The 24,179-nt window shown below is 40.6% G+C and overlaps 3 protein-coding genes across 4 annotated transcripts; 2 read left to right on the top strand and 1 right to left on the bottom strand.

The window, feature by feature from the left end:
• Positions 1-377: 377 nt before the first annotated feature.
• Positions 378-12,335, top strand: suz12b (SUZ12 polycomb repressive complex 2 subunit b). Of its 2 annotated transcripts, none has more exons than XM_062431808.1 (17): positions 378-663; positions 909-1,053; positions 1,696-1,742; positions 1,839-1,903; positions 2,075-2,143; positions 2,333-2,382; positions 2,671-2,756; positions 2,846-3,077; positions 3,234-3,339; positions 3,416-3,521; positions 3,611-3,788; positions 4,787-4,872; positions 5,221-5,364; positions 6,320-6,477; positions 7,147-7,345; positions 8,129-8,208; positions 10,201-12,335. In XM_062431808.1, exons 1-17 carry the CDS (start codon positions 649-651, stop codon positions 10,511-10,513), a joined length of 2,079 nt encoding a protein of 692 aa, XP_062287792.1. In that variant the 5' UTR covers positions 378-648; the 3' UTR covers positions 10,514-12,335. The 2 variants fall into 2 exon arrangements, with proteins under 2 accessions (XP_062287792.1, XP_062287784.1); XM_062431800.1 differs by having other exon boundaries at positions 379-663; positions 4,784-4,872.
• Positions 12,336-15,115: 2,780 nt separating this feature from the next.
• atad5b (ATPase family AAA domain containing 5b) lies at positions 15,116-21,204 on the top strand. The gene is made up of 13 exons (XM_062425617.1): positions 15,116-15,641; positions 16,499-16,595; positions 16,699-16,781; positions 16,933-17,081; positions 17,836-17,987; positions 18,130-18,394; positions 18,490-18,583; positions 18,654-18,718; positions 18,938-19,100; positions 19,255-19,385; positions 19,452-20,260; positions 20,552-20,710; positions 21,077-21,204. The coding sequence occupies exons 1-13, from the start codon at positions 15,116-15,118 to the stop codon at positions 21,153-21,155; spliced, it is 2,772 nt and encodes a 923-aa protein (XP_062281601.1). The 3' UTR covers positions 21,156-21,204.
• Positions 21,205-21,206: 2 nt separating this feature from the next.
• On the bottom strand, positions 21,207-23,894 carry tefm (transcription elongation factor, mitochondrial). The gene is made up of 5 exons (XM_062431823.1): positions 23,762-23,894; positions 23,092-23,579; positions 22,192-22,341; positions 21,932-22,110; positions 21,207-21,750 (listed from the first exon to the last, which is right to left on the bottom strand). Exons 1-5 carry the CDS (start codon positions 23,802-23,804, stop codon positions 21,486-21,488), a joined length of 1,125 nt encoding a protein of 374 aa, XP_062287807.1. The 5' UTR covers positions 23,805-23,894; the 3' UTR covers positions 21,207-21,485.
• Between the last annotated feature and the right edge of the window lie 285 nt (positions 23,895-24,179).

Genomic DNA, 24,179 nt, shown 5'->3' with positions numbered 1-24,179 from the left:
TATATTGCAATTTTAATTTACACATAGATTGTTTACTGTACATAGTATTTTATTTCATTGTATTTATCACTTTCACCCTTTTTTCCATTATACTGCTTGTGTCAATTTGAATTTCTCCCAAGATGGATCAATAAAGATGCATTTTAACATAAGCAGTTTCGGCTAAAGGATTATTCTTCATAATTCTTTCTGTGAATACAGTTAGTCAGCTGCATGGTCGTCTTCTTGATCTGAATGCTGATAAACTCGATTTCCCGCAAAATCGGAGAAAGCGAGAGCGGGTTGTGTGTCATCTTCGGCGGTCGGCAGCCAATCAGAGCGCCGCATTTTGTCAACCCTGACGTGATTGGCTGAGAGCTGAGTACTGCTCTGTTGTTCAGTACAAATTGAAGGAAACCAACAACGACAATAAACTACTAGATATACAACACTAATTTGATCCAAAATACTCAAAGCATCTCCGATTCCTAGTAATATTTGTGACAATTGAATGCGGGAACCCTCAGGCGTACAGAGGTCTATTTTCCAGTCAACCATGTTAGCATTGGTAGCTAACTAGCAGCGTCTCGTCGCCTCCTCTTCATCTTCATGGGTTTCTGCTGTTGAGTCTGCCAGGCTGGTGCTGGAGGCAGCGAGGCTGACAAATTAATGCCATCAGCCAGGGTGGGTTGCTTTCATTTATGTCCAATATCTACCACATGCCGGCTCGGGGGGGTTTTCGTCAATACTGGTTTGAGTAAATGGAAGAAGTACGCTGAAACACCAAGCTAGCATTGTGCCTTTAGCCGAGTTAGCTCGTGGGATTGCTAGCGCGAGCATTTTTGCCTACTGGCTAATAGCTAACTTGTGGTGCTGCCATGATTTAGCTCTGTGATAATAACATGTGCTGTGTGTTGTTTCTCTGGCAGAACTCAGGTCATATTATGAGTGGGGCGAGTTGCAAAGCTAACGGCGCCGTGTACCCTGCCTCATCAGCAATGATAAGCTCTGTGAAGAAGCCGAAGATGGAGCAGATTCAGGCCGACCATGAGCTGTTTCTGCAGGCCTTTGAAAGTGAGATTTCACCCACTCGACATTTAGTAATTTAGCTTTATTTTTTTGTTTCTGTTACACATTAATAACTTTACTTTAAGTGATTGCAATTAGCATTTAGTGACCCGTTTAACTTCCCACTGTGTTAATTTGTTTCCAGCATCTGCTTATGACAGGCCTGCTTTTAGTTTAACTTGCATTGATAACGTGAGTCCCAGATAGTGTTTGGTATAGTTAACTGTGTATCATGATACTGGTTTTTAAGAAGAAATTATCACACTGGTATCAGTTTTAGAGATGTGTTGTATTTATACAGTTTTCCTTTGGAAGTTGGACGTTTTTCCTAATCAACCACCACCTGTTAACATCCCTTGTTTTAACGTGTTATCAATAATTTTAAATAAGGCAGCGTTCCTGAAATAAGTCCTTTTAAAGGATATCATGTTCACTTTTTATTTAATCAGTTTTTAGAAAGGTGTTGATTCTATTGATGGTCATTTTGGTTAGTTTTGTAGTTTGTGGTGATGTTTGCAATGTACCGGGAGAGGTATATGAAATGCTTTACTTGGTTATGCTTAAGTAGTTCTTGTTGTTTTTTACTATATATTTTAAGCCCAAATAAGCTTGGTGTAAGTTTCTTATTTTATTTTTTTCAATTTCCAGAACCAACTCAGATATACAGATTTCTGCGCACAAGGAACTTGATTGCAGTAAGTTAATCACTCGATACCTTTTTCTTTTACTCTGTGTATTTATTATCCTGCCCACTAAAATTAGTAATAATTAAGTCTTTTTTCCCCTTTCAGCCCATTTTTTTGCACAGGACGCTCACCTTCATGTCTCACAGAAATGGTCGATCAAATGCTAGAAGGTAAAAATGTTGCATGGTTTTAAATATGATAAATTCTGATGCATCTGTAGATTCACCAACATGGTTTTTAAAGATGATTCAGTACTTGATATGGACTCTTTTACAATGGCATTTATTGTTTCGTGATAATATTCCTGAATACACTCTGAACTTGAGACTTTATTTTTCCAGGAAAACATTCAAAGTAGATGATATGTTGCAGACAGTGGAGAAGATGAAGGGAGAGCAGGATTCTCCAAGGTAACACTATAAGAATTGATGTTCACACATCACTATTGCTGGGAAGTTTTTTTCTTCTTCAGATTAAAAAAACTGGAAAAGCTTTATTTTTTTAATGAACATTAACAGCTTAGTTAATTTCATTAGTCATATTATCAGCTGAAGCAGTCAGATTTGAACTAATTTCAATTTTTTCTTTTGGATCTTTAGCTTGTCTTCACATCTACAACTAACTTTCACTGGGTTCTTCCATAAGGATGGTGAGCAGATTTCACTTTTTTACAGCCTACTTTTATTTAGTGTATTTCTTCAAAGGGAATTGCTTAGCAAATATGCTGGAACATGGTTTAGTGGACACTTCTCCGCTCCTCTTCAGCAGAAATGCAAAAGACTTCAGGGTTATGGCTGCTAGTAGAGCGTCAGCCCAACAGCTATTATAGAGAGATGACAGAAATCATGTGCGTTTCTCTTTGATGTCAACCAAGATTTAGTGATGTTTTTCCTCTAACCTTGATTTACTTGACACACCATTTTTTGTTTCCATCCAGAAAAGCCATCACAGAATTCAGAAAATGAACAAAATTCAGTGTCCTTAGAGGTGCTACTCGTCAAAGTCTGCCATAAAAAACGCAAGGTAAAGTTAAATACTATGAGACTGTTAAGCAGCAAATTCATTGAGTTTACTGTGTTGTGTTAAATTGTATTCGGTCATTTTTCTTTCAGGATGTCAGCTGCCCGATTAAGCAAGTGCCTACAGGTAAAAAGCAGGTGCCTTTGAATCCTGACAGTAACCAAACCAAGTCTGGCTCCTACCCTTCTTTACTGGTCTCCAGCAACGAGTTTGAGCCCAGCAACAGCCACATGGTGAAGTCCTACTCGCTCCTGTTCAGGGTGTCACGCACAGGGAGAAGGGATACAAACGGCCTGGTCAACGGAGAGGCCAACGAGAACATCGGTAGGAAGCTCCTCATAGTCTGTGTGAAATCCTTTTGTGTTAGTGTAGACATCATAAAATCTGTATTGGGGTATTTGTATTGTATTATACCTGAAATGTGGAGATGATGGCAGTGACTGGATGCATGAAATGGCTCGTTGTATTTTTTGTGCACAGATGTAACAGATACTCCTAGCAGAAAGAAGAGAAGCTCATCACATAAAGAAGAGGGAGACACCACAGAGACTTTTGTTGCACAGATGACTGTCTTTGATAAGAATAGGTAAGTTTTTGTGACGTTTGGGTTGTTAAACCTCCTCTTTGTTCCCTTGACTATAAATCTGACTTGTTCTCTGCAGGAGATTGCAACTGCTGGATGGGGAGTATGAGGTGTCAATGCAGGGGATGGAGGACAGCCCTGTGAGCAAGAAACGAGCCACATGGGAAACCATTCTTGATGGGAAGGTAGGGGGGGTTCACAAAGTGTGTGACCTCCATTGATCTTAACTTTCACTTACTTAACCTTGTACTGTATCTTGTTGAAAATCCCGCAGAGACTGCCACCATTTGAGACATTTTCTCAGGGACCCACATTGCAATTCACGCTGCGTTGGACAGGTGACGCCAGCGGGAAGTCCACTGCCCCTGTGGCAAAACCTCTTGCTACCCGAAACTCAGACAGCTCCAGCCCCATGGAGACCCGGACCAGCAACCACCGAGCTGCCCTCATGAGTAAGTACAAACACACCAGAGGGTCGCTTGAATTTTATTTTAAGATAAGGTTAATGTGGAAATACACTGATGTGGATTTTGTATTACATTTAAGAGCAGGAAGCAGGGAGATACATGTTAGTAAAGATGGGAGGGGGTTTTCATAATTCCACATTCTGCTTTATTGAAATGAGTGTAAACGTGTTTTCAGTGAGTACCAAACAAGCAAAGCTGAATGAGTCGTGGTGTTGGATTTTTCACCACCTGTGATATTTGTGTGGGATGGTCTATTTGTAACTGAATCTGGCAGAAGGCACTCTTGAGTCATAACTGTTGGGTCCCTTTCAGACAAGCAAGTTTTTAAAAACATTTAGATAAACGTGTGTAACTATCCAGCAATATGCATGCAGTCATAACCCAACATTGTGTCACTTTTAATTCTATTGTGGCTGCATGAAATAGGCAGTGGAGTTTGTTATGTTTTATCTGTCATTAAATTGATAAGATAAATATATTACATGCTCCATAGTGTTGCTTAGACAAGTGAGAAGTGGAGTCTGGCCTCCCTCCTGCTGTCATTGTGTAAGATGATAAATCATTTAAACCCATAGAAACATTGATTCAACTGCAAAATACGTTTTAAATCTATCGCTGATTCAACCTGTTACACGGCTATAAATACATCTCTTACCATATTTGATCAGTGCTGTTTCTGTGGTAAGAAGGAAAGAGGGCTTTTGGACCCCTTTTTAATGTGTCAAACAGCAAATAATGCTGCGTCATCTTTTTGAGCAGATCATAACAGAACCTTAATGTAATGGAGACCTATGTTTAAATGTCATAAAAGGATAGATAAAGCCAGCAATGTTACAGATTCCATGTCTGAAAGGGACTTTAGCAACAGTCATACATGCGCTGTCATTTCAAACTGAGGATGTCATTGGAAAACTCTGCAATATTTACGTTTTTCTCAAATATTTCTTCAAAAAATTAACTTGTCCATCTGTTCCCGTCAGCAGTGAAAGAGTCAGTCAGCACAGACATTCAGACGAGGAAAGAGCAGGTCCTGTGTGAGCCGCGGCAGAAGCTACGTATATTTTATCAGGTACACCACACAACAGTAAAAGGAATACAACTGGGACAATCATTACAAGAATCTTTTGGTGAGGTGGCTGAAAAGCAAAGCGCCTGTGTGAGCTTATTTTGTTATCGTTGTTAAAGATGTCGGATTTGCTGTCGCATTTTGATACCTTGGAAATATTTAATTGCTCATCAGGATTTAATCGTGGACTATTTTGACCCTGTTTTCAGGGTGTGGTTACCAAAATGTGACAGTAACTCTGAAATGATGCAACATTTTTTTTGAATCATCCATTCATAATACATCTGCTATAGGATGACCCCGTCTGATTTTACCATGTAGTAACTAATGTAATCTGACAATCTTACCCAGTTCCTGTACAACAATAATACACGGCAGCAAACAGAAGCCAGAGATGACCTGCACTGTCCGTGGTGTACCCTAAACTGCAGCAAGCTCTACAGCCTGCTCAAACACCTTAAACTCTCCCACTCCCGCTTCATCTTCAACTATGTGGTAAGTGTGTGTGCATGGACTGCTTGTTCATCATAAGGTATCACCAGATTTCTGTCAACTCTGAAGTAAAACTAAATATAACAAAGGGACACTCCAGGAATTCTGGTCCGTATTTGTCGAGTGCATTTGAAGTCATACCTCAGTCACCACACTTCATAGCATACATACTGTATACTCTTTTGGTATATGGGAGATTGGAAGCAATAACATACATTAGACATCTTCAACACAGCTACTGTATATAGGTTAGTTTATGAGCTGAAAAAGGTCCAATACACTAATTAAATGCAGTATATTTCACTAGTAATAGTGGTGTTTTATGGCACAAAGGCTGAAGTTATGTCACACTTTGGTTACATTCAGTACTTAAAAAGATAAATAAATTATATTTTTTGATCCTTTTGTGGGATTTGCTAACACAAAATAATGACAGCCCTTTATGTACTGTGCAGCTATATTGACAAAAATTCAATTCAATCACAGGATACTACAGTCAATAGGTGATAGTAAAATGTGATTGCTATTGTGGGGGTTGTTGCTGGGACAGGATCTGGTGCTTGATTTGTAATCCAAAAAATAATAAACCTGGGAAAATGCACCCCTAGTGGGGTACCGGATCCCAGAAGGCGAGCACATTCCTAAACAGTTAGCACTCAGTCACTTGTAGATCATATATCCTATGTTGTAACTGTCAGAAAACCCTGTCTTGGATAACAAAAATCAAAAAAATGGCAAAGCTGCACACACATAACTCGGCTGCACTTATCTCAACAAATGAAGATCATAAAGTTTTGACAAATGGCCTAATTCAAGAAGCCATTTACTGTAACTGTTACTTTTGCACAGTTTTCAGACCACCTTCATTCCAGCCAAGTGTGCACCTGCTTACTTTTGTGTTTTAGCTTCAAATGCAAAAATATTTTGTTTTATTTAAATATTTTTGTTTCACCTGCAGCCTCACCCCAAAGGAGCAAGGATAGATGTGTCCATCAATGAGTGCTATGACGGCTCGTATGTTGGCAATCCTCAGGACATCCACAGCCAGCCGGGCTTTGCTTTCAGCCGCAATGGCCCAGTCAAGAGGACCGCAGTCACTCACATACTGGTTTGCAGGTAAACTTGTGACCTAAAGCATCGTTCATATTCAATGTCAGTGCACATCAGACACTGTAATTAACTTATTTTAAATGGCCACTTTAATTGGATTTTCATGAACTCTGGTTTGAATTTAATTTAAATATTAATTAACTTTTAATCAGCTGTTCATTAGCAGTGAGTTGGATTTGAGGAACTTTGCAAGAGGGTGACCCATATTGTCTCAATCGACTGGTTTCTCATACTCGTGTGGAGGGAAAAAATACTTAAAAGTAAAGAAATTTTAGGCGCGCAGGTGGTCAAGTGGTTAGAGCGCATGCCATATACGCAGCCGACCCCCGTTCGAATCCCGACTGGAGGTCCTTTGCTGCATGTCACACCCCCCTCCCCTCTCTCTCCCATGTTTCCTGTCGGTCTACTGCTAAATAAAGGCGTCTATGCCAACAAAATCTTTTTTTTCTAAAAAGAAGAAGAAAAAAAATTTCATTTTCAGTATTGTGTATGCGACACATTCCACTTGGGGAATTATTCATAATTTAGATTTGGTGTATAAGGTACTGAAAATAAACGTGTGTTAATTAGGAGAATATCTTTTTAAGAGCCCAGCATTTAGTAACAAGTATGTGAAATTACAGCATACATTGTGTATATGCAGGATTTGTTTTCTCCCCCCCCTTCCTTCACTAGGCCCAAGAGAACCAAGCCAAGTCTGTCGGAGTTCCTGGAATCTGAGGATGGAGAATTGGAGCAGCAGAGGACCTACGTCAGCGGACACAACCGCCTGTACTTCCACAGTGACAGCTGCATGCCCCTGCGGCCCCAGGAGATGGAGGAAGACAGCGAGGACGAGAGAGATCCAGAATGGCTCAGAGAGAAGACTGCCACGGTGAGAAGCTGTTTCTCACTTAATGTGTCCGGCTCCACTGTGGGATTAAACCATCACACCATTTATTGAGATATTAAAGTTCCAGAAAGTCACCAAAGAGTGGGGGGAAAAAAACTGGACAATACACTCTTCAGCCTTTTATAATAATGCTTCACAGTCTCTGACTATGGCTGTAAACATTAACAGCATTACAATGAGAAAGCAGCTTTCTCTCCACCTTTTTATATCTCAAATCAGCAGTGTTAATTTAATCTGTAGCATTGATCAAAATAACAAAGAGCCCAACAATGAGTGCCAAAGCAAAACATGACTGAAAACTTGACTAAAAATGATTATGTATGAGTAAGCATTCCTGAGAGGAGGGAAAAACATAAAAATGAAGCATTGCGATACTTATTTTGGTGTCTATTACCATGGAAACCAATAGTCAATGCATTTGGGTCAGCCCTGTTCCCCATAAATAACCTAAGAGGTTCTCAGAACATAAACCACTGCCAACATTGCACTCTTCTTCAGCTTGGTGTTAAGACAACATACTTATCACTTAAGTAATGATTTCCTGAAGCTGTTCGCATTTCCAGCAGTAGAATCAAGTCTATTTCTGTTATGTTCGTTTCACTGTTGTGGCTCACATGAAAATGCTGCTGACATAAAGAGTGGTGGTGGCTGACCGCCCTTTTAGTATTTTGGTGGAGGCTGTTTCAGCAGACCATGTTTGTTTTGCAGCTTACGGGTATCAGAATGCGTTTGTGTTTTACTAATTTGTCTTTTTGACTTGTACAGCAACTGGATGAATTCACAGATGTCAATGAAGGAGAGAAGGAAGTGATGAAGCTGTGGAACCTACATGTCATGAAAAATGGGTATGTTCAATATGTCACTGAAACACACTTTTTGCAGCGTTTATATAACTTTACTTCTCTATTTTGATGGGTAACTTGCTCATATTCTGGAGAGAATTTATTTGCCACAGTGAGAAACTGGATAATTAAATATTCATGTTCCAAAAGTTGCTTCATCAAATGGGAAGAACTGAAGAAGATTAAGACACCTGTCCACCTGCTGAAAGTGAACACACAAGACAAAGCAAATTACTGCCGCTTAAACAGCTTGATATGGAATTTGCCACAAAGCTTTGGTAATGATGTCTGAAAAGCTTCAGGAGAATCTGTTGAATATACAGGTGTTCAAGAAAGAATGTGTCTCCCTCTATGCTGTGACCTGCAAGAAAATCATGGATACAAGTCCTCTTATATACCAGGCAGTGCAGCATATGAGCTCCCTTGATTATGTGACCATGAACGTGCAATAGCAGTATTAGGGAAACTCCTACAGGTTCTCCTCGATGCAGGATGGTACACTGCCTCCGAGTGTGGCAAAGCATTCTCACTGCATGTCAGTGCAAACCATAAAGATATAGCTTACAGCTGCAGGCTTGATGATTTTTTTTTTATGGAAGACTTGTGGCAGAGCAAAGTATGAAGCACTCATGGACTAGCTGTAGTAGAAAGAAGGTGCTCAGCCAACAAGGATGTGCTCATATTAAACCTGAAGGAGAGGACTCTAGTAGCATTACACTATGTCCAGGATGGCGGAGCTTGCAATAGATGAAGCCCTGCTAAAAGTCTTCATTCAACACTGCAAAGGAGCAAGAATGAGGTATGTGAGTACCTGGAGGATAAAAAGATCAAACTGCTAATGAGAAGAAAAGAAAGGACCTCCACCATGAAATGGTAAATGTCAAAGCAAAACAGCAAGGAATAATGCCAAGTATTGAGACAATGCAGAGGCAGACAAAATGGCAGTCAGGGCAGAGAGAAAACAGGACTTCTCATTACTGTCAAAATCAAATTCCTATCGCAAGAGTGTGAAAGAAAAGTGAAGAGCTTGACAGCTACTGAAAAAGCTCAGAAAAACCTGCAGGAGAGTCTCAAGAGATGACACTAAAGTCAATGAGGAACATTTTTATTTCAATGAGACATTTGCTTTGTTTTATATGCAGGAATGAATGTCAATCATACAGGAGGAAGGGCGAGTTGTCCACTAATCAAAAGGTGGTTCAATCCCTGACTCTTCCAGTCTGCATGTCCAAATATCCTTGGGCAAAATACTGAAGCCTGATTGCTTCAGATGGCTGCGCCATGTGTGTGAATGGGCACTTTGGATAGGATACACTGTCCTGATGAGCTTGTTGGCACCTTGCATGGCAGCCTCTGCCATCAGAGTGTGAATGGGTGGTTGTTGACATGTGTTGTAAAGCACTTTGAGTGATCTTGATAAGATTAGTGAGGCACTGTATAAATGCTGCCCATTTACCTTTTACAGTTGAATGAATGTTTGTGGCCAGGGACATTTCGATGTTATTTAGTTCTATTTTAGCCAATTTATGTTAGTCTATGCACTGATCTCTTTGATTTTTATTTAAGTAAGGCAGGTGCCAATTTTGCTAGCTCTTTATTTTTTTACTTAGCCAAATAAAAAAAGAGAATTTAAAAGAGAAAACTGAGGTGAGAGTTGCCCAAACCATCATTGTAATGTGGCTATAATAATATTATGAAGTGCTGTACATCATTCTATATCAATTTGTTATATAAACACATAAGAGATGATTTCATTTCATTGATAAGTTATAGGCATAGACTGCATGTCTTTTTAAAGCCAACTTCCACAGATAAGAACATATTAGTGTGTAGTGCCATCCCTGTCTGTCATAGCAGCCAGATCATCACTTAAAAAATGTCCAGGAAAATGCTAGTTCATGTCTCTTATTTATATCTGGTCAGTTATACAGCTGTTTTATTGTTGCTACTCACACAAGGACTAAACACTTCTGCCCTTTTTGTTTTCCCCTACAGCTTCATAGCAGACAACCAAATGAATCAGGCCATCATGCTCTTCGTGGAGCACTGCGGTGCTCACGTCAGCCGCCGCAACCTCTGCCGCAACTTCCTCCTGCATCTAGTGAGTATGCACGACTTCAACCTGGTGAGCACAGCCACCATTGACCGTGCCATGGCCCGTCTGCGACAGATCCAGGAGGAGCTGCCGGACGCTGAGGAGGAGCACCAGGACCAGACTCTGGTAACGGCAGGAACCTGCAACGGCAACGCGGTCACCTCCAGTGGGGGAAAGCAGGGCAAGAGGACAAAAAGCGCCCTAACAGACTGATGTAGGCTGGATGGAAGGATGGATGGAACAATGATTGTCGTGTTATTATTTTAGTTCTGTTTTGGGTTTTTTTTCCCTTCTTCAATGAACATTACCAACCCTTTGGTGCTTAGATAGGGAGGAGCAGAGGATCTGACTTGAAGCAGACCAGTATACAAGGTAAAACAAGTTTCTGGAACTTGAGAACTGAACCAAATATGAACAATATAAAAGTGAATCACCCGCATCTACACAAACCAGAATTTTGAGGACTGGATGATGTAAGTTGAACCTACTTAATATGCATTTTGTAGGAGCCACTGAAGTATCTGTCTTTTGGGTGAGCGTGAACAAACTGAGAATCCTTTGATGTGGTGCGACTGCCCTTTGGTATGTCTTTGATATAGACGGCGGTTATCAAGACTACAGTTAAAACTGTACTGGTAACATTGTCACTCTTGATTATTTGTACACATACACAATAACCTTGTTGAAAACTTATCATTTTAGCTGATTATTTTAGCACTTGGTGTTTTGTATTTAGAATAAATTTACCTTTTGAAAATCAACTTTTTTTTTTTTTTAAATTCATGCTGCGCCAAATGTCAAAAGCAGCTTTTCCACTGTCCTGAGTGGAGAACCTTTAGTGGGTTGGAATTCACTGTTGTGAATGATGTTTTATTTGAAGAGAACATTACGGTAAATATCTTCATTTTTGGAGCATATAAAACCTGTAAAGCTTGTGTTAGGACCCCCAAAACGGTTTGTGGGTTTTGCTGGTTGGTTGCCATGACAATAGTGTTATAAGGCTTGGATCCTGGGTAAGATAATTAATTGTAATTACGGTCCAGGCTGAAAGTCCACTACTTCATCACTCCTTCACCATTTGGTCTGCATTGATAATGTAGTAGCTCAAGGAAAGCCAGGGAAATCAACTTTTCTGAATATTTTCTTTTTCTTAAGATTTACTAAGACAACCAGCAGCACATCACCCCATGTAACTTGTAGAGTGTATAGCATTGAAGATATAAATGTCAACAATTTTTCTGATGATGTGGGCACCTGTAGTCTCTTTCACTTAAAAGTTTGAACACACAATGTTTAACATGTTTGGTTTTTTTTAACATGGGTTCTGCGTATCAGTAGCCGATCGACAGAAATTTGTATACATTGTAATTGCATCAAATGTTTAGCCATGCCCCGTTCTGAATCCAATAATTAACAGATTGCAATTCTTCTCTCCAAGCAATATGCTGTTTATTGGATGGTTGGTTTTCAGGCCCAACTCGGTCGTCTGTCCTGTTAGGTGCAGTTTATGCCAAAGGGGATATTTTCATCAGTCTCTTATTTCTATATATTTTTTAGTGTATATTATTTTGTTCATTCCATGGCAAGTTTTAAAAAAGGCTGTAGTTGTGTTTTTTTAAACATAAATTGGTGATCATCACCGCTCATTATTTCATCCGACTTCCCTCGTGGACAACCAAATTAACAATATGTTTCTCTCTCCATTATTCATTGAGGGTTTCTGCATTCATTTTGAGAAAAAAAGGGAGACTTAGTCACAATTATTGTCAAAACACCCTGTTAGAAATTGTGAACTGTACACTCTGGCTAAGGGGTTTTTTATATTTAAAGAAATAAAACACATTTGTCCTTTTATTATTTGCTGTAATGTTTAAGCAATTTTGGGCTCAATGGGACACCTTCATTTGCATCATGGTTTCTCTCTGCCAAGTAAATCCAGTCAGTGTCCAGCTGCAGAGGTGGGCCACCTCACCTGAAACTAGGAACACCTCTTGCATACAAAAGAATATATTTTTTATGTAATGTAATACCTTAAAGAAAAAGCCATTATCTTCGGAGTTTCTTCTGTCCAGGTCTTCATGTACAAAGTTTATTGCAAGATGAGATGCGTGAGGATGTGGATGGTTTACCGCTGCGGCTAAACCATTTCCTGGGTCAAACTCTGCCAGTTGTATAATAAACCTTTTTCAACAATACAATTTCCTCCAGGCTAAAATCTACATTATGCCTTTATACATTCAACTCCTGCAACTAAAAGTTAACATACAGCTGTGGAGGTTTCAGTTGCATAGCTGTTTTGTTCTTGATGAAAAGTCAGCTGCAGGTTATGATTTTAAAATGACCGAATAACAACTCAGTGACCTGCTTCATGACACATGTAATTAATTTTGGTAAAAATGTTTAGTAAAAAATTCATTTGAGTCTTAGTACATTTTGATATTAATGCATAAACAAATGTGAAAGTGCAGCATGAGTGGTTGATCATCAGTCCTGAACAGAGCTTTTCTAAACTCAAGATCAGTGATGTTTTCATACTGAATGTTCATATCAGGCATCACTTAATACAAAGGGGGCAGAATCTACTGATTATATTCATCACTGATTAATCTCATTAGGTTAGTCTGTGCAATGTCATAAAAGAGTGAAAACATCTCAGGTTTGTATGTGTCTTCTTGGTCTAAACTTCATATCCATGTGCGCTCAGTGTGCTGCTCTTCAGGGGACGTCATGACCTCACTGTCAGAGACCCCTGGTTGTTGGGTAGGGAGGCAGGACCACCTTGATGGACAGTCGAGAGAACTTTTCCACCTTTTTCGGGTGTAACTACACTGAAAGGAAACAGTGGCTGGTGCTCAAGTTTAACTTATTTTTAGGTGTCTGCTATCAATCTACCAAGTGAGTAGTTTTCATTTTAAGGGGTTTAAAATACCCAGCTGTTGCCTCAACAGCAATGCAAATATAAGTGTGCATCGTAAATATGGCACTGTGTCCAGCTCCTCCCTGTGGTGGTCCACAGCTGGTCGGCTCCTCATGCTGCTGTGAAAGCTCTTTTAGAAACCCCACATATTTTCTCTGCTGCTGCATATGCACATTTTTCCTCAGTTGTGTATTGACATAAACTCTCAATCGCTATTTTTTTTAATATATATTACAGTGATCTACTTTGTTTTAGTTTAGCAGCAAAACACACCATTTCCTTACATACCAAGTAGTATGATCAAAGAACAGCCACGCTGCACTAAAAGTTGAGTTTTTAAAAATTGTTTTATGCTAAAATTATGTCCTGCATTACATTTAAAGTTAACCCTCCTATTATGTTGAGGGAAAAAAAGCATCCATTATTGGATCAAATTGACCCATGCTGTTTAAATACTCTCCACAGGATGAGCAGTGTAAGTTTACTGCACTTTAGTGACGGATTTCATGATTCGTTGCCGAGATTCAGTTCTCATCAGTCAGTTCAGCTGGAAGAATCGGTTCATATCGTTCGTTCAGATCAGTCGTGTTTCCGGTACAACGTTGTTCAGCGGTGAGTCATAGTTCTCAACTCCTCGTTCTCAAACGATCGTGCTAAAGTTAATACATAGCTGCAACTTCATGATTATGTACAATACAACAGTGGCTAATTTATTGTCTTCATTTTTTGTTCACTTTCAGCAAGGGCTACTAAATAAAGAAATAAAGACCCAATATGCTGACAAACATGTTTAAAAGCTAGGCAGAAATATTGTAACGAACTGGGCCACGTTACTGTTATGTGTGTTATTAAAAAAGAGCGATTAAGCCCAGATACTTAAGTCACTCCGTTCATCTCCTGTCGGTCTCGTTCAGTCAGTCACTCCGTTCATTCATCTCAGTCGGTCTCGTTCAGTCAGTGTTTCGCTCTCAAGATGCGTTCATAGCATAGACTGTATATAAAAGGTTCATAGACACTCAGGAAAGCTAGCATTTAGCTTAATATTTACATTTCCAAAGTATATATAAAAGTATAAAAGAAAAGAAAACGTCTTCAAATGACCCATTCACGTTGGCTTCCTTTTGGAAGTATGTTTCAGTCTTCAGTTTGATGTTTTTGCGTCTGTCTTTTTGCTAAATCTGTTGCAGCACTGGGACAGCACATTTTTAACCTGACAGGCCAACTAGAACCTGAATTAAACCAATCATAACAACAATAAACATCAAAGACACATTTTTACTTTGTATCTGTGCAACTTGACAAATTGACCAACCGTATTATTTTGTTATATTACATATTCAGCACAGACACATCAGTGTATCAACATTTTACACCAAAGGACATGAGCATAAATGATAAAAGTCACAGGATTTCAGGGAGTAAAGCGATGGTAACCAATATTTTAGACAACTCAACAGTGGAAATGGGTCAAATTGACCCGCAAAACGAAACAAAAGGGTTTGAATAAGAATGAATAAGATTAACGTTAAGTTTAGTATCATCGTGTAGTTGACACGGGTTGATCATGTAGCAGCTGTAGGGAAGTGTCAACATCTGTATCAGCATCTATGTGTAATAGACGATCTTTGGCAGCACCAAAATCTCGCGCACGTTTTGGACGTCACTGAAGATGAGTTGGGATTTTCTCGACATAAACAGCAACATATGAAAGAGTTCAGGGTTTTATGTATTTACTTGTAACACTCACCATTTTGTGCTTCTGTGGCTTTCGCTAAAATACGTCGCTAGCTTGGGCAACGTCAGAGAATTGGTCAAAAGTTTTCGTCGCGGCTGTGACGCCCAAGCGCCAAATCCAAAATGCCACCGGACAGCCTCTGAATATTTGCTGCTTTTTTGCAATGCGAAACAAACTCAAACTAAGTAAAATAAGTAAGGATGCTTCGTGTACGAGTAAAAACCCTCTGCGAGCCACCGAGGTGATAACGTTATCAGATGATGAAACATCACCTGTTGCAAAAGACAAATGTTCAAATGTTGCTGAAGGAAGTATCTCATCCTGTAAAGCTCAACCCCTGCAGGAGAAGAAGGGGGGGTGTTACGCCAAAGACATCAACATCGCTCCTATTTTCTTACGTATAACACAGCAGGGCAAGGGTAAAAGGAGCAGTGATGGTGGATTTGATCAACCAGAAGAGGAGTTGCAGAAATCAATGCTTCTTCCTCAAAGTGATGAACAGAAACCTGTGAAAAGTCGGTTATCATCACCTGCAGGATTTCACCTGACAGAGAGGAAGAGGTCCTGGAAATGGCAGTTGTCATCCTCAGCTCTCCTCGGCTGCCTGGAGGAAATACAAACATCTAACCTGGCATTTCCAGTCCAGAGAGTGTTTGGCTCTCTTCAGGAGAAAAATGTGGGATCCTTAGGTGACACTGAGCAACAGTCTGCTATTATTCTGACCATTTATAAAAACCTGTTCATTTAACTGAGCTTCTGTTGCCATGTCTTTCTTTACTTCCCGAAGCAGAAAACCCTTCACATTCAAGACAGAGCTGGTTTCAAGAGAAGAGGAAGCGGGGGCATGAAAGCGCTCAGAAGGCATCTAAGCGCCTGAGGTCTCTTACTACAGAGGACACCACTGGTACGAGTCATGGTCACCTGTCAGTGCAAGATTCCCAGGAAAGTCCCGTCCTCTCGGCGAAGAAGCAGCCCAGAAGCAGCAGGCTGAGCCGCACTCACAGATTGAAGAAACGATGTGAGAGCGTAGGCCTGGTGAACAACTGTGAGACAAATTCTGAACACACAAATCAGACAGAATCACACAGCGAGTCACTCATTACCTGTGGCATTCTCCAAAGAGGTAAAGCTTTTCATTAACATTTTATGTTAACATGAAATAGGGCTGGGCGACATGGACAAAATCAAATATCACAATATTTTAGACCAAATACTTCGATATCGATATTGCAACAATATTGTAGAGAGGATTGTTGATGCTTTCATAAAACATTTACACTATGAAATTTTTGATAAATAATCATCAGTAATGTGGGTAAAAGGTAAATAACAGAACATCTAGAACAGTCTGGTAAGTTCCGAAAATCATATATTTTACTGTAATGCAGCATTTAAAACCAGGAAAAGACAACGCTGATGACATATCGCGATATTACGATATCCAAAATCTAGGCGATATCTTGTCTGACATCACAATATCGATATAATATCAATATATTGCCCAGCACTAACATTAAATATAGTATTTTCCTTTTTTTTGGTTTAGATTCCAGTTTTGAGGATGAACTCTGGACAGACAAGTACAGTCCTCAGCGTTCAAGTGAAGTCATTGGCAATTCTGCTTCGGTGAATAAATTGCACAGGTGCTATTTATATAATTAAATTAAATAAATACCACCATCTGATCTATTATATTGGACTGGAAATCAATGTGAGCATAAAGATTTCTTTTTCTCTGTAATTCAGTTGGTTGAAGAAATGGAAACTAAGAGCTGACTTTGACGAGAGGAGGAAAAAGGAGGAAAGAAAACAAGAGGAAAACAGCAGTGGTATGAGCTGTAGCGTTTCCTCTCCTATCTCCACTCAGGGTCAAACATTTAATGTGGTGTCTATGTAACAAGCCATGAACAAGCCTGATGATTTCTCAGTATTCATATGATAGTTTTTGTATTGAAAAAATATCACTGTCCTTTTTTGCAGACTCATGGGACTGTGGAGACTTCCAGGGTGAGGTTGGTACAGAGGGAGAAAGCTTGGAGCCGCCGTGTAACACAATGTTGATTACGGGACCTTCAGGTGGGGGCAAGACTGCCTCAGTGTATGCCTGCGCCCAGGAGCTTGGCTTCAAGGTTGGAATCCAACTGGAACAATATATTTTTTAATTTAGATAGTTTAAAAAAAAGAAGATATTTAAAGAAGAGAAAACAATTCTGGTTCTAGCTTCTTAAATGTGGTTTCTTTAGTCTTCTATGATAGTAAACTGAGTATCTGAGGTGGTCAGGACAACACATTCTAGATTGCATCTTGGGCTTTGGGAAATTGTGTCCATTTTTCACCATTTTCTGACATTTTGTAGACCCAACAGCTAATCATTTAATCAATAAAATAATCAACAGATTAATTGGTAATGACAATAATGAGTTCATTGTAGCCCTAATTTGAATCAGTGCTTCCAAAAGCTGTTAATAAGTTTCCATATTTATATCTATGAATGAAAGTATCTGTGAAGTACTCATCATTTCCACCAAACTGTGATTCTTGGCAGGGTAAAAAGTCTTAGTATTAACTCACCCCTGATGGCTACATTCAGTCATTTAATGGTTCATGCCAACATGATGCAACAAGGCAGATATTTAGTCGACTCTACAATGTGCATTTGTTTTCTTTTTATAAGCTGTAGATTAGACTGATAACTTACTTTGGTAGAGGAATGAAACTGCCAGTGTCAAAATTGGATATTGGGGAACTGTTGACAGATTTATATGGCTCCTACCAAAGGACCAAAGGAGTTTCACCAGGTTTTAAACTATCAGGCCATAAGCCATCGGAACATCCTTTAAATTTTATTTCTCTTTTTTTCTCACACCCTACATTAACTCAAAGGTATTTGAGGTTAACTGCTCGTCACAGCGCAGTGGCCGCCACGTTCTTTCCCAACTGAAGGAGGCAACCCAGTCACACCTATTGGAGACGTCGGGGAAAGACCTTCTGAAACCTGCTTACTTCAACAACTACAACACCAAAAGCTGCTCACACAGCTCTGATAATCTACCTGGTATGATATGACTGATAAAGATTGAGCCCTAAGTTAAAATTCAAATACTCATACAAAACCTCTCCAAGGTTTGCTTTGACAAGTCTAAAAATGTCAGTCATAGATTTATATTCTTGTCTTTTAACAGGAAAATCTGTGGCTCCCAAAAATGTAATCTCCAGCTCAAAGAAGAGACCAGCACAGAACCGCAAAGGAAAAGCTAATCCAGCCACAGTTACTTTGGCAAACTTCTTTAAGATGAAAGCCAAAGCAGATCACTTACACTTTGGTGGCCTGTTGCCGTCTGAGAATCCAGACAGGAAGAAGCCCGACAGTTCATCTCAAGGCTCCGATCAAACAGCGCTACAGAACAAAAAGAAAGCCACATCACTCATTCTGTTTGAAGAGGTAAACCATTTGGCAACCATGCACTGCAAAACCTGCAATTACAATAAACCATGTTTGATCTGGCTTGGTCATTTTGCAACTGTCGGCTCTCGCAGGTTGATGTCATATTTGAAGGCGATGTTGGTTTCCTCCCAGCTATCAAGACTTTCATGACGACCACAAAAAGGCCGGTCATTCTGACCACCAACGGTAAATGCACTCACTAATTTAGAACAGAAAAGATCTAAAGACAAGCGGTGAAAACAAATGTCTTTCTCAGATCCCTCATTCAGAGAGAGATTCTGCTGCAGCTTGGAAGAAATCATTTTCAAGACACCGTCAGCAGTAGGTCAAGCTTTTATCTCCATTCTGGTACAGCTTCACTGATCCGCATGCTCATGACCTGAAGTAGCTCTACATTTTTCCTTCATTTTGGGCCGAGAACATTACTGAAAAACACACACACTTCAGGCTGGTCACTGCAGTATTTAAGCCTCTCAACAGCAAGAGCCTATATAAAAATGTCTTCCCAGTTTGTCATAAAGTCTTCTACTCTGTTCCCAGATGAATGTGTGTAGCTACCTGCAGCTGGTGTGTTTGGCTGAGAATGCAAAACTGGAGTTGGACGATGTTATCAGCCTCCTCACGCTGACCCGAGGTGACGTCAGACGCTGTCTGCTCCAGCTGCAGCTCTGGGTGAACAGTGGTGGAGGACGGACATCTCAAAGTAAAGAACCTACTTGTTTACAATATTAGTTGCTCTGAATAGACTGCAAAGAAATCCCAATTTTATTTAGTCAGAGAATCCTTTTGAATACGTATGCAGATTTGTTTTGTTTTTTCTTTCAATTTACTACATTTTCTATACTCAAATGTTGAAGGGGGAGACAGTTTAGACTCTCAGCTTAATCGACGTGACGCAGGCTGCTCTGCCAGCATGCTGGGTCTCCACTCTGTGACCCAGAACCATCTGTTGAACCTCCTAAAGGTAATTATTGATAGAGTCATTACTGTGCATACATTTCATAAGCCTTTCTTCATCTGTCAATAATTTCTGGCTTTGATTCTTCATCATCAGTCCTGGACTGACTCAGACATGAACAAGCTCCTGCAGCTCCTTGCTGAGAGCTGGAGAAGAAATATTCCTCTGCTCTACTCCAACCAGGAGCTTTTTCTACCCATCAGGGCCAAGGGAGCTCCAGTCCAATACCTGGACAAGGTGACCTCTTCTGGGCAGCAAAGTGAGCTGGCACCCTCTGACATCCAGCTGAATGGAAATGTTGATTCAATGGCAACAGCAGCAAAAAGCAACTCAGTTAGGAGTGTATCCAGGCTTAGCCGAAGGAAATATACTTCAGCTGCATTTAATGCCACATCATCTTCCAATTTGACAGAAAAACCTCAAACAACCTCATTAACTTTCCATGCAACTCATTTTAGAGCCCTGAGTTCGGATGACAGGACTGAACTAAACGCAGCCAAAGTAACAACTGATTGTTTGGACGCCCTGACCGACTTCTTTGACCTCATGTCATATCTGGATGCCACAATACCATCTGCAGAACCACTTATTTCAGACCCATGCAGACCAGAGTTTGTCTGGACAGGAGCAGAGATGAAGGACAGCTTGCTGGATGAAATGAGAGAGGGGGAGCAGGAGGGTCGATGTTGTCGCCAGGACATGTTGTTAGATATTCAGGCTGCTGTTGAGGGTTTGGGGTTTCGCAGATGCTGGAGGAGAGCGTCTGAATCGTGGACCGAAGCCCATAGATGCATACAGAAACTGGGAGGCACAAGGTGGGGGAGGCTGATGGAGACACCGAAACTTCCTGTGTCTGTCAATAAAAAGAGCCTCAGCTATAGTTTTCAACCTCTCTGTGCACCAAGGTGAGTCTATTCTCTATTTCAACTTCTGAATACTATTACATTTCAGTTTTCATCTTCAGCATTTCACATATCACAATTACTCAGAGATCAAATTTAACTCCATTTAAGAGTTTATCATTATTTGACAAAATGATGGCCTCTATTGTTTTAGTTGTGATCCTGTTTAGAAATTAACAATGCTAACCTTTGAACTATTTATTTGGCATTATTAAGCCTTTATTTAGCGTAATTTACCATTTTAAAATGTCTCAGTTCCTCCACCACATATAATGCTCCTGCCTGTACCCACAGTGTGTCCCAAAGTAGATATGAGCTGAGCAGGACGGTGCTTGGCAGTCAGTCCTTCAGCCTACTGGGGAACAGGCAGGCTGTCACTGTCGACTACATGCCTGTCCTCCGCTCCATCTGTCGCTCTCAGAGACCACAGCAACAAAGAGAGGAGCCAGTCAGGTAAGCCGGACACAATAACAGATTTAAATTCATTTCCATCTTAGGAAGGTTGTGGTCTTTAGAATGATAGTGCTATTCTTAATAGTGGAAAAATAGTTTACCTCCATTATAACAAATCTAGTCACACCCTGGTAGTCGGTGTTGAGTGAAAGGCAGACGGTGGTAGTTGTATCTTAAACCGCACTGCTTCCTCACTCAACTACCTTTTAGTTTTATTGATTCCAAGCAAGCTAATTTTATCAGTTACGGTAAGTCTTACACTTAAATCATTGTTTTATCAAGTATTACAACCATTTGATTTTGTACATTGAAATAATAAGTAGTAGCAGCCAGATTTAAACAGGTTTATCCCTCCTCCTACATTAGGTGTCTGAACTACCTCAGCAGCAAACATCTGGGCCTCCCAAGGTCAACATTGCAATGCCTGGCAGAAGATTTCTCATAGAGCAGTCCGCCACAAAGGCTGTTACACATCACATTTTCAATCTCATCTTACTACTGTCAGTATTTATTTTACTATGCATTTCATCATTTCATTCATCAAAATACTGTGAACATTATGTTGCAGTTGAGATATGTCCATGTTTTTATTCACACATAAGTGCATCCATGAAAAGTAAATAAAAATCTCTATTTTTATAAGTTATTGTTTTTGAAGTCTTGTCGAGGTACTGATGTGGTTTTCTGGTCAGGTCAATATGTTTAAGGGCTCAGGATGCCTCTAGTGTTCAGCTTAGTGGATGTAGTGCGAGGCCGGATCAGTCCACATCACGGCTCAACTGGATTCACTGAGCAGCTCGTAAAAAGCCACAGCCTGCAGCAGGGCATCACACAGTTGCTCTCCTCCTCTTCTGCTGCTGCCCATCTGGAACGAATTCCTGTACTTCATCAGCAGGTCCGGGGGGAAGTTTATTCGCGGAAACTTCTGTGTCACCGACTCCGTCATCAGCTGTCGCACTGTCTGAGCACCGCTGGTCCGTGACTCGCCCACCATCAGTCCAAAGTGACGTCCCACAGCGGTACGCATCATGTTCAGAACTCTGCAAAGCCCAGTAATTTCATGAAAAAGGAGCCACAAACAAACCTGACTTCTTTAAATATAAATGTGTTAAATACTGTGCACGTGCTGAAGAGCACATTTATAAATGAATATGCTTTCTTGTTTATTCGCTATTTTGGTGGCTTTTATAGTTAAACCGATATTAAATCCCTTTTCCCCACCTGGGAGGTATGTTGGTCTCCACTGGGATGTTTCTTGGCTCCAGCAGAGCAAACAGCATGGCCTCCACAGTCCTCATGTGGGCCATGATAGGGAACAGAGCCGTATTCTGGACTGAGATGGATGGCTTCTCTATTATGTAGAAGTCAGCAGATGGTAGGAGTGACACAACTGCAGAGACCTGTTAACAGAAAAATACATTTCAATATGGATTTGTATTATCCAGCGTTAGTATTTTTAATAGAATGAGGTGTGAACTCACATCATTCAAGTATGCAGAGGCCATGTATGTTCCCTTCAAGAAATTAGGACAGTCATGCTGTTGCCAGTCCAGCACTGCCATCCCACGGTCCACATGTGCCCAGGCGACTTTATTAGTCCCACATACTAGTGACACTATGGTATTAGCATCCTGAGTGAACAAACAGAAAGTGGTCATAGTAAAAAAAAGATCCTGCTTTCTCTCTCTACATTTCACATTTGGGATGAAAATAATTAAGAAAAAACCCTCATTCATATTCAAACCAGTGTTGACCTGTATGCAAGCATCTGCATTTATTGTGTTTTTCCTTTAATTAACCACATGACTGTATCCCCCAATGTTAAAAGGATAGGTTCATAGTTTTTCCAAGTCTAGCACAAGACAATATTCAGTTGCCTGAATGAAGACTGAAATAGGTTCCTCCTGCTAATACTGGCTAATGGATAATAATCAGCCGGATATCTTGCAAAAGTTTTTTGTTTTTGCAATAACATTACTTTTTTGTTTCCTGGACAGTGTAGATCAGCAGTAGTAGTATAGTAATACAAACTCAGAATTTAAAGATATCCACTTGGTTTTACTCATTTGGGCGGCTGAAGCATCATATTAGCTTCAGATAAACTTTTAAACACATGTTTTGCATAGAGGAGGATTGTAAATTTGGTCCTCCATCACTCCTAGTGAAAGCGAAATAGTAAAAGGGTCTTTTCATGGCCAGTATGAACAGGAGGAATGATTGAATGACAGCAAGAAGAAATAGGTGTCCGTGTTCACTTGGGCACCTGACTGTTGTTTCGAGACAGGCATGAAAAACTGTGAACCTGTGATTGAGCAGAGCAGCGGTATGAAATGTGTAGGGGACTCTAAGAAAATGTACTGCAAGTGAACAATGAACCTCACATCCAACCAGGACCTGTCCACCTCCGGCCTGATGAACTTTGCCAGCTGAATCTTCACTTTCTTTTTCTTCACCGGGTTGAGGATGGCGTTGAAGACCACGACGGCGCTTTTGTGTTTGAGCAGTGGGACATTCACCACGCTCTCCAGCGTTTTAAAAGGTCCGTTTTTTGTCCTGTACTCCACAATGTTGAGCGACTTGCGGCCTCTCAGCATCTTGACACCGGCCAGCTCCGCCGGTGAGGCGTTGTTGAGCAGCTGCAGGATGGCGTCCCGCTGCTCGGGGGTGTAGCAGGCGTCCAGAGGCGCGCTGCTGTCCTCTTTGCAGGGCTCGAAGGAAGAAGGGGAGATGGTGGCGTTCAGGGTCTCAAAGCCTGCCACGGGAACTCGGCTCCTCCAGCAACAGGTACACTGGAGATACCGCAGCTCCAGCTCAGGGGGGGAGCCGTGCTGAGGGCGCCGAAATAAGCCGGACTGCCCCGCATACTGACCTACAGAAGACAACACAAGATAGCCCATGAGTTTTTTTTAAAGCGCTAATACAACTGTGGAAATATTGATGTGAGTTAACATTTCCAATGAGCCAAGTTAAACTAGCCTAACATTCACATCATGCACAGAAAAGGGCGAGTGTACGAAAAACATGAGAGCCACACACACCCCCGCTACTCGCCTCTCTGAGCAACCGACGACAGAAATCGCCTGGCGACCCACATTGTCTATAATCACAGTAAATCAAATCGATAATTTTGCCTATTTGACATCGTGCATATTATGCCCTTTCGTTGTTGTCCGACGCTTTTCAATCCACCGGTGTAGCCCAGTAGGATGCCATCCTTTAGTTCCGTCTCTGTTCGTTCCGCTACGTGTTATACTGACACCTGCTGTATGGGAGTGTTACTGCTTACTGCATTACTACAGAGCTGCTCTCAGGTCAGTAACACGGATTTTAGAAATTAGTTTCTGAGACGTTTCAGAAACAATTGACCAGACATTAACAAATAGTCTATTTTTAAAATGTTTAATGCTTTATGTATTCGGTTGAAGATTTAATTTCTCAGCGTGACTATCTAACTCAATTTTCATTGCCC

The sequence above is a fragment of the Scomber scombrus genome, chromosome 2, assembly GCF_963691925.1.
Source record: "Scomber scombrus chromosome 2, fScoSco1.1, whole genome shotgun sequence".
NCBI lineage: Eukaryota > Metazoa > Chordata > Actinopteri > Scombriformes > Scombridae > Scomber > Scomber scombrus.
Note: the sequence above shows the minus strand (reverse complement) of the source record. Positions and strands in the feature narration are given on the sequence as shown.